General features: G+C 41.2%; 1 protein-coding gene across 1 annotated transcript; it reads right to left on the bottom strand.

The window, feature by feature from the left end:
* Positions 1-1,806: 1,806 nt before the first annotated feature.
* On the bottom strand, positions 1,807-10,295 carry LOC123936654 (heterogeneous nuclear ribonucleoprotein K-like). Its single transcript, XM_045997126.1, is given in 3 exon segments — positions 1,807-2,319; positions 2,321-3,439; positions 9,939-10,295. Coding segments are annotated over 3 exon segments (1,398 nt in total). The 5' UTR covers positions 10,137-10,295; the 3' UTR covers positions 1,807-2,238.
* Positions 10,296-10,707: the final 412 nt, after the last annotated feature.

Raw genomic sequence — 10,707 nt, 5'->3', positions numbered from 1 at the left:
TTCTTTCAATGATTTAGCGCACTTAGAAAGAGTGCAGAATGTATCCATACGTGTGTGCAAATGAATGGGTAACTGTTAAACAATCACTGGTCTTAATATCACAGATTCTTCTTCTTAGGAAAGAACTAACACTTTGATTTCTTTGGTATTCAATTATTTGCTGCTCATCTGCCTCTCTTAGGTCCTCAAAGTTTATTCAAAAGATTCCCCAAAGGCTTCCTGTAGAACAGTCGTATCTGAAGTAGAGTGCAGAGTTAATTAGGTGAGCCAAACAGATGACAGAGATTAGCATAAAGTACAGTTAACCATGTCTACTATATGGCTAATTGTGTTTTCTTACCACATATGAAGAAATGATTATATAGTAAATTCATGTTCCAATTGTACTATAATTTATAGAAGAGCCACAACGTGAATGATGTTAGCCTCTACAATATTTTATTTTGTATTTCAGCTTGGCTGGGCCACAGTGCCAAGATATGTGGTCAAACATTCTTATGGATGTTTCTGGAAGGATATTTTTGGATGAGACCTACATTTAAATTGATGGACTCTGAGTAAAGCAGATTGTACCCCATAACCCCATAAAGCCTCATTCAATCAGCTGAAGGCCTGAATAGAACAAAAGAGTGACCTGTGCCGAGCAAGAGGGAATTCTGCAGCAGACACCCTTCAGACTTGAGCTACAGCATCAACTCTTTCCTGGGATTCCAGCCTGCCAGCCCAGTCTGCAGATTTTGGACTCGTCAGCCTCCATAGCCCCATGAGCCAATTTCTTAAAATAAATCTCTTTATATATACATAGATACAGCCAATTGGTTTTACTTTTCTGGATTGCCTGACTAACACAGCTTCAGACAAAATTTCAGACATAATGGAAGTTACCGTTTATGCCTAAACATATAAAACATTTTTGCAATAGGAATCAGTAAGATAATATTAGCTGTAGACTGTAGCAGCTCTATATTATAGAATTCCTACCTTCCCTTTAAAAAATCTTACTTCTCAATCTATTCTGAAATATTATAGTGCTCCATGATTATTACTTAGTGTACAGATTTTTCTATTTTTGTTAAGTTGGGTTTTTTTGGATTATATTCTTTTTAAAGTAAGTCACATTTTGTCCATTATGAGTTGTTAAAAATACTTAAGATTTGAGGTACTCTTAAGATATGTATGTTTAAAGACTGGAGCAAGTAAGGCACAGTAATAGCTCACAAATGCACAATTTAGAGGATTACAGTTTTTGAGTCAATCTATGCAATTTGTTTAAAGAATATAATTAGCTTAAATGCCTGATAAATGTATATATGTATATACATGTAAATGTATTTATATAAAGGCCATCTTAGTCAGTTCAGGCTGCTATAAAAAAGATACCATAAACTGGAGTGGCCTGAACAATAAGCATCTATTTCTCACAGTTCTGGAGGTTAGGAAATCCAAGATCAAACTGCTGACAGGTCTGTGAGGACGCTCTTCCTGGGCTGCAGATGGCCTTCTTTTCATTATGTTCTCACATGATCCCTGGTGCATGCTCAAGACAGGGGAGAGAGAGAGAGAGAGAGAGAGAGAGATCTCCTGTCTCTTCCTCTTTTTATGGTCTCATTAATTTCATTGACCTCCCTACCTCCAACTAACATAATTTTGGGGATTAGGGCTTCTACCTGTGAATTCTGGGGGAACACAAACTTTCAGTCCAGAGAAAAGGTAAATAAAAATTCAAAGCAATCAACATAGATCAGTAACTTTCAAATATATACTAATTATACTAATTTCTTTTTTTTTTAGGTTCATTAAATTTATTTTAAAAATCATAAAACGTTTCTTACAAAGGAGCATTACATTCTGCACACTGCTCTGAATAGATGCCAGGGACAAATGGACTATTGTTACTTTTCCTCCCTGTCCCACCGCACCCCCCCCAAAATGTTACAGTGACCACAAAGCAAAGTGTTCACAGTAATTACATGGGGGGAATTTTTTCTTTTAAACCACCAACAATGAACAAAAATTAAAATTCACTCACTCTGCTGCTGTTTCAAAATTTCAATGTTAGTTTTTGCACGCCCTTCCCCCCCCACCCTGTTTTTAAGGAACTAAAACATTACATCTGGTGAACAGCAAAGATTTCACTACACCTCAAATGCAGAACACCTATGAAGCAGAGGAATGTTGGCTTTTTAAACAGAAGCAGATAAAAAAAAAAAAAAGATGCAGGACTCCTTCAGTTCTTCACTAGTCTTGGAAAAACTTTCCAGAATACTGCTTCACACTGTTCTGCAACAAATACTGTGCATTCTGTATCTGGCCCTGTGTTTCCTGTAATGGTAATGATCCGATCTTCAGACCCTTCTAGAGGTTCGTCAATTTTGATTGAAGCTCCTGACTCATGACGGATTTGCTTAATCCGTTGACCACCTTTGCCAATAATAGATCCAGCCAAATCTTTGGGAATAGTTACTTGTGTAGTAATAATAGGTCCACCAAGATCACCATATGAGCCACGACCCCCTGCATAGGAATAATCATATCCGGAGCCACCCTGTGGTTCATAAGCCATCTGCCATTCTGATGGGCTCCATGTATCTATTGCAGAATCCCAAGTTTGGTCAGCACTGAAACCAACCATACCATCGTAGCGGTCTCCAGGTCTTCCTCTTCTATCATAGGCCATTAGATCTCCTCCTCTAGGTGGTGGTGGTGGAGGAAGAGGAAGATTTCGAGCTCTGCTACCACCCCGGCCACCTCGTCCAGAAGGAGGAGGTGGAGGTCCCCGACGAGGGCTCATATCGTCATAATCTCTTCTAGATGGAGGCATAGGACGCCCACCCCGGCCAGGAGGCATTCTGTCAAAACCACCTCTTCCCTGCATGGGAAATCCCACAGGGCGCCCACGGCGGTCATCAAACATCATTGTAAAACCACCATAATCATAGGTTTCATCGTAAAAATTGGGATCGTAAGGCTGTGCACGTCCTTTGATGGGAGACTCTGATATAAGATCAAGGATGATCTTGATGCACTCTACAACCCTATCAGGTTTTCCTCCAATAAGCACGACTCTGTCAGTGGAATGAGGACAGCATTCCTGGAAAAGCTTGATTGTTGTCTGTTTGTTCTCTTGAAGTTCTTTGATTTTAGCACCTTTGACCCCAATAATTCCTCCTGCCAGACTCTGATGAATCAGCAGTCTCAACTCGCAGTCAACGTCACTTCCTTTATAGTGTTGGTAATCTAAGCATTCCACAGCATCAGATTCGAGCGGGAGCTGGCTGGTTGCAGTGGGTGATGGCAACTGCAGGCCCTCTTCCAAGGTAGGGATGATTTTCTTCAGAATTTCTCCAATTGTTTCAATATCAGCACTGATACTCAGTATGCGCTTGGGGCCACTGCTGTCTGGGACTGAAACACTGGCATTGTAGTCTGTACGGAGAGCCTTAATATTCTTTTTTTTTTTTTTCATTTTATTTATTTTTTCAGTGTAACAGTATTCATTCTTTTTGCACAACACCCAGTGCTCCATGCAAAACGTGCCCTCCCCATTACCCACCGCCTGTTCCCCCAACTTCCCACCCCTGACTCTTCAAAACCCTCAGGTTGCCCCAACCTCCCACCCCTGACCCTTCAAAACCCTCAGGTTGTTTTTCAGAGTACATAGTCTCTTATGGTTCGCCTCCCCTCCCCAATGTCCATAGCCCGCTCCCCCTCTCCAATCCCACCTCCCCCCAGCAACCCCCAGTTTGTTTTGTGAGATTAAGAGTCATTTATGGTTTGTCTCCCTCCCAATCCCATCTTGTTTCATTTACTCTTCTCCTATCCCCCTACCCCCCCATGTTGCTTCTCCATGTCCTCATATCAGGGAGATCATATGATAGTTGTCTTTCTCCGATTGACTTATTTCACTAAGCATGATACGCTCTAGTTCCATCCACGTCGTCGCAAATGGCATGATTTCATTTCTTTTGATGGCTGCATAGTATTCCATTGTGTATATATACCACATCTTCTTGATCCATTCATCTGTTGATGGACATCTAGGTTCTTTCCATAGTCTGGCTATTGTAGACATTGCTGCTATAAACATTCGGGTACACGTGCCCCTTCAGATCACTGCGTTTGTATCTTTAGGGTAAATACCCAGTAGTGCAATTGCTGGGTCATAGGGTAGTTCTATTTTCAACATTTTGAGGAACCTCCATGCTGTTTTCCAGAGTGGTTGCACCAGCTTGCATTCCCACCAACAGTGGAGGAGGGTTCCCCTTTCTCCACATCCTCGCCAGCATCTGTCATTTCCTGACTTGTTAATTTTAGCCATTCTGACTGGTGTGAGGTGATATCTCATTGTGGTTTTGATTTGTATTTCCCTGATGCCGAGTGACGTGGAGCACTTTTTCATGTGTCTGTTGGCCATCTGGATGTCTTCTTTGCAGAAATGTCTGTTCATGTCCTCTGCCCATTTCTTGATTGGATTGTTTGTTCTTTGGGTGTTGAGTTTGCTAAGTTCCTTATAGATTTTGGATACTAGCCCTTTATCTGATATGTCGTTTGCAAATATCTTCTCCCATTCTGTCAGTTGTCTTTTGGTTTTGTGAACTGTTTCCTTTGCTGTGCAAAAGCTTTTGATCTTAATGAAATCCCAATAGTTCATTTTTGCCCTTGCTTCCCTTGCCTTTGCCGTTGTTCCTAGGAAGATGTTGCTACGGCTGAGGTCGAAGAGGTTGCTGCCTGCATTCTCCTCAAGGATTTTGATGGATTCCTTTCTCACATTGAGGTCCTTCATCCATTTGGAGTCTATTTTCGTGTGTGGTGTAAGGAAGTGGTCCAATTTCATTTTTCTGCATGTGGCTGTCCAATTTTCCCAGCACCATTTATTGAAGAGGCTGTCTTTTTTCCATTGGACATTCTTTCCTGCTTTGTCGAAGATTAGTTGACCATAGAGTTGAGGGTCGATTTCTGGGCTCTCTATTCTGTTCCACTGATCTATGTGTCTGTTTTTGTGCCAGTACCATGCCGTCTTGATGATGACAACTTTGTAATAGAGCTTGAAGTCCGGAATTGTGATGCCACCAACTTTGGCTTTGTTCTTCAATATTCCTTTGGCTATTCGAGGTCTTTTCTGGTTCCATATAAATTTTAGGATTATTTGTTCCATTTCTTTGGAAAAAATGGATGGTATTTTGATAGGGATTGCATTAAATGTGTAGATTGCTTTAGGTAGCATAGACATTTTCACAATATTTATTCTTCCAATCCAGGAGCATGGAACATTTTTCCATTTTTTTGTGTCTTCCTCAATTTCTTTCATGAGTACTTTATAATTTTCTGTGTATAGATTCTTAGTCTCTTTGGTTAGGTTTATTCCTAGGTATCTTATAGTTTTGGGTACAATTGTAAATGGGATTGACTCCTTAATTTCTTTTTCTTCAGTCTTGTTGTTGGTGTACAGAAATGCAACTGATTTCTGTGCATTGATTTTATATCCTGACACTTTACTGAATTCCTGTACAAGTTCTAGCAGTTTTGGAGTGGAGTCTTTTGGGTTTTCCACATATAGTATCATATCATCTGCGAAGAGTGATAGTTTGACTTCTTCTTTACCAATTTGGATGCCTTTAATTTCTTTTTGTTGTCTGATTGCTGAGGCTAGGACTTCTAGTACTATGTTGAATAGCAGTGGTGATAATGGACATCCCTGCCGTGTTCCTGACCTTAACGGAAAAGCTTTCAGTTTTTCTCCATTGAGAATGATATTTGCGGTGGGTTTTTCATAGATGGCTTTGATAATATTGAGGTATGTGCCCTCTATCCCCACACTTTGAAGAGTTTTGATCAGGAAGGGATACTGTACTTTGTCAAATGCTTTTTCAGCATCTATTGAGAGTATCATATGGTTCTTGTTCTTTCTTTTATTAATGTGTTCTATCACATTGATTGATTTGCGGATGTTGAACCAACCCTGCAGCCCTGGAATAAATCCCACTTGATCGTGGTGAATAATCCTTTTAATGTACTGTTGAATCCTATTGGCTAGTATTTTGGCGAGAATTTTTGCATCTGTGTTCATCAAGGATATTGGTCTGTAGTTCTCTTTTTTGGTGGGATCCTTGTCTGGTTTTGGGATCAAGGTGATGCTGGCCTCATAAAATGAGTTTGGAAGTTTTCCTTCCGTTTCTATTTTTTGGAACAGTTTCAAGAGAATAGAAATGAGTTCTTCTTTAAATGTTTGGTAGAATTCCCCTGGGAAGCCGTCTGGCCCTGGGCTTTTGTTTGTTTGGAGATTTTTGATGACTGTTTCAATCTCCTTACTGGTTATGGGCCTGTTCAGGTTTTCTATTTCTTCCTGGTTCAGTTGTGGTAGTTTATATGTCTCTAGGAATGCATCCATTTCTTCCAGATTGGCCAATTTGTTGGCGTAGAGTTGCTCATAGTATGTTCTTATAATTGTCTGTATTTCTTTGGTGTTAGTTGTGATCTCTCCTCTTTCATTCATGATTTTATTGATTTGGGTCCTTTCTCTTTTCTTTTTGATGAGTCTGGCCAGGGGTTTATCAATCTTATTGATTCTTTCAAAGAACAAGCTCCTAGTTTCATTGATTTTTTCTATTGTTTTTTTGGTTTCTATTTCATTGATTTCTGCTCTGATCTTTATGATTTCTCTTCTCCTGCTGGGTTTAGGGTTTCTTTCTTGTTCTTTCTCCAGCTCCTTTACGTGTAGGGTTAGGTTGTGTACTTGAGACCTTTCTTGTTTCTTGAGAAAGGCTTGTACCGCTATATATTTTCCTCTCAGGACTGCCTTTGCTGTGTCCCACAGATTTTGAACTGTTGTGTTTTCATTATCATTTGTTTCCATGAATTTTTTCAATTCTTCTTTAATTTCCCGGTTAACCCATTCATTCTTTAGAAGGATGCTGTTTAGTCTCCATGTATTTGGGTTCTTTCCAGCTTTCCTCTTGTGATTGAGTTCTAGCTTCAGAGCATTGTGGTCTGAAAATATGCAGGGAATAATCCTAATCTTTTGATACCGGTTGAGACCTGATTTGTGACCCAGGATGTGATCTATTCTGGAGAAGGTTCCATGTGCACTAGAGAAGAATGTGTATTCTGTTGCTTTGGGATGAAATGTTCTGAATATATCTGTGATGTCCATCTGGTCCAGTGTGTCATTTAAGGCCTTTATTTCCTTGTTGATCTTTGGCTTGGATGATCTGTCCATTTCAGTGAGGGGAGTGTTAAAGTCCCCTACTATTATTGTATTATTATTGATGTGTTTCTTTGATTTTGTTATTAATTGGTTGATATAGTTGGCTGCTCCCACATTAGGGGCATAGATATTTAAAATGGTTAGATCTTCTTGTTGGACAGACCCTTTGAGTAGGATATAGTGTCCTTCCTCATCTCTTATTATAGTCTTTGGCTTAAAATCTAATTGATCTGATATAAGGATTGCCACCCCAGCTTTCTTCTGATGCCCATTAGCATGGTAAATTGTTTTCCACCCCCTCACTTTAAATCTGGAGGTGTCTTCGTGTCTAAAATGAGTTTCTTGTAGGCAACATACTGATGGGTTTTGTTTTTTTATCCATTCTGATACCCTGTGTCTTTTGATTGGGGCATTTAGCCCATTAACATTCAGGGTAACTATTGAGAGATATGAATTTAGTGCCATTATTAGCCTGTAAGATGACTGTTACTGTATATTGTCTCTGTACCTTTCTGATCTACTACTTTTAGGCTCTCTCTTTGCTTAGAGGACCCCTTTCAATATTTCCTGTAGAGCTGGTTTGGTGTTTGCAAATTCTTTCAGTTTTTGTTTGTCCTGGAAGCTTTTGATCTCTCCTTCTATTTTCAATGATAGCCTAGCTGGATAGAGTATTCTTGGCTGCATGTTTTTCTCGTTGAGTGCTCTGAATATATCATGCCAGCTCTTTCTGGCCTGCCAGGTCTCTGTGGATAAGTCTGCCGCCAATCTAATATTTTTACCATTGTATGTTACAGACTTCTTTTCTCGGGCTGCTTTCAGGATTTTCTCTTTGTCACTAAGACTTGTAAATTTTACTATTAGGTGACGGGGTGTGGACCTATTCTTGTTGACTTTGAGGGGGGTTCTCTGCATCTCCTGGATTTTGATGCTTGTTCCCTTTGCCATATTAGGGAAATTCTCTCCAATGATTCTCTCCAATAGACCTTCTGCTCCCCTCTCTGTTTCTTCTTCTTCTGGAATCCCAATTATTCTAATGTTGTTTTGTCTTATGGTGTCACTTATCTCTCGAATTCTCCCCTCATGGTCCACTAGCTGTTTGTCCCTCTTTTGCTCGGCTTCCTTATTCTCTGTCATTTGGTCTTCTATATCACTAATTCTTTCTTCTGCCTCATTGATCCTAGCAGTGAGAGCCTCCATTTTTGATTGCACCTCATTAATAGCTTTTTTGATTTCAACTTGGTTAGATTTTAGTTCTTTAATTTCTCCAGAAAGGGCTTTAATATCTCCAGAGAGGGTTTCTCTAATATCTTCCATGCCTTTTTCGAGCCCGGCTAGAATGTTCAGAATCGTCATTCTGAACTCTTGATCTGACATATTACCCATGTCTGTGTTGATTAGGTCCCTAGCCTTCGGTACTGTCTCTTGTTCTTTTGTTTGTGGTGATTTTTTCCGCCTTGTCATTTTGTCCAGATAAGAGAATATGAAGGAGCAAATAAACTACTAAAAGGGTGGCAAAGACCCCGGAAAAATGCTCTGTAACCAAATCAGAAGAGACCCCAAATTGTGGGGGGGAGAAAGGGGATAAAAACAGCTTCTGAAAAAAAAAGAAAAAAAAAAAAAAAGAAAAAAAATTTAAAAAATAAAACAAATAAAAAATATAAAAAAGAAAGAAAAAATATATATATTTAGATGAACTAGTCAAAAAATGTTAAAAAAGAAAAGGGTAAAAGTTTAAAAAAAAATTTAGCAGAAGAAGAAAAAAGAAAAAAAAAATGAAAAAAGAAAAAAAAATTGAAGTAGCCGCAAGACTAAAGAATCATGGGGAGAAAGCCATGAGTTCCGTGCTTTGCTTTCTCCTCCTCTGGAATTGCTCTGCTGTCTTAGGAATTGAATCTGCTTTCTCCTTGATAGATGAATTTCGTCCTGGCTGGATATTTTGTTGATCTTCTGGGGGAGGGGCCTGTTGTAGTGACTCTCAAGTGTCTTTGCCCGAGGCGGGATTGCACCGCCCTTACCGGCGGCAGCCGGACTAAGTAATCGGCTCGGGTTCGCTTTTGGGAGCTTCTGTTCCCTGAACGCTTTCCGTAGAGTTCCGGAGGACGGGAATGAAAATGGCGGCCTCCCAGTCTCCAGCCCGGAGGAGCCGAGAGCCTGGGGCCCCACTCCTCAGTGCGCCCCCAGAGGACAGCACCCAATCACTCCCGTATCCCCAGCCTCTAGCCGCGCTCCGAGCTCACCCAGCCCGCGACCAGTTCAAGGTAACCCCGAGCTGAGAGTTTAGTCCTCGGCTCTGTCTCTCCAGCCAGCTTCTCCGTTCTAATACCTGCGAGCTCTCCGACACTCCGACACCCCCGATCCTTCTGTGACCCTGCGGGGCCTGGGGCCACGCTGGCCCCGCATGGGCTTCACCCCGGTTTAGCCCCTGGAGCAATGTCCCTCAGTGGAACAGACTTTTAAAAGTCCTGATTTTGTGCTCCGTTCCTCCGCCGCTTGCCGGGAGCCGGCCCCTCCCCCCGCGGTCTATCTTCCCGTCGTTTTAGATTCACTTCTCCGCCAGTCCTACCTTTCAGAAAGTGGTTGATTTTCTGTTTCTAGAGTTGCTGTTCTTCTTCTCTTCGCTCTCCCGTTGGATTTGTAGGTGTTTGCAATGTTTAGATAAGCTATCGAGCTGATCTCCTGCTACCTGATGTAATCTCAGGCTGCTACTTCTCCGCCATCTTGACCTTGATTGAGCCTTAATATTCTTGCCTCCTTTTCCAATCACTGCCCCAGCATTCTTGCTCTGAAGCAAAATGCGTAATTCAACCATCTCATCAGTGTTTCTAGATCTTTTAAAAGCTTGTTCCTCTTCCATATCTTCTGCAGGACGTTTACCAAATTCACCATTGGTTTCGGTGTTGGGGAAGGTTTCCTCTGGCTGTTCAGTTTCCATTTTCTTGTATTAAATGGACACACCAATCAGGTATTATATATCCTTGCAGAGCAGAACTGAGGTTCTGGGCGGAACCAACTGACACCCTAGTGCTGCAGTAGCCTATAGGCCGCAAGAAAAAGGGATGTAGGTAAGACATCGAGGTTGCAGCAGCAGAGAAACAGAGGATAATGGCATCTGCAGCGCTTTTGCCTGGAGCACCCTCCTCCTTTCTCGTTCGCGCACTCACTAGCGGCAGAGGGGAGCTAATTATACTAATTTCTTATCTCATGAAACACTTTAATGCTTATATGGTGGTACTAGATGATAATAACATACACACACACACACACACACACACACACACACACACGGAAGAGGGCCTTCATTCATCCATGCTGGTATCCTGATCTGGGACTTACAGGCTCAGAACAGAGCAGCTCGGAAAGACTTACACTTACGTCTTCCCATCTTTTATGAGAAGTTCTACCCTCATATTTTGTTATCTGGGCTCCCACCACCACTCAGTCCTTTATGATCTCTTAGCTGATTAGAGTAAGTTGCCTTCATAAGTGAAATTCTGGTGCTAGGT

This window comes from Meles meles, chromosome 1 (genome assembly GCF_922984935.1).
Source record: "Meles meles chromosome 1, mMelMel3.1 paternal haplotype, whole genome shotgun sequence".
NCBI lineage: Eukaryota > Metazoa > Chordata > Mammalia > Carnivora > Mustelidae > Meles > Meles meles.
Note: the sequence above shows the minus strand (reverse complement) of the source record. Positions and strands in the feature narration are given on the sequence as shown.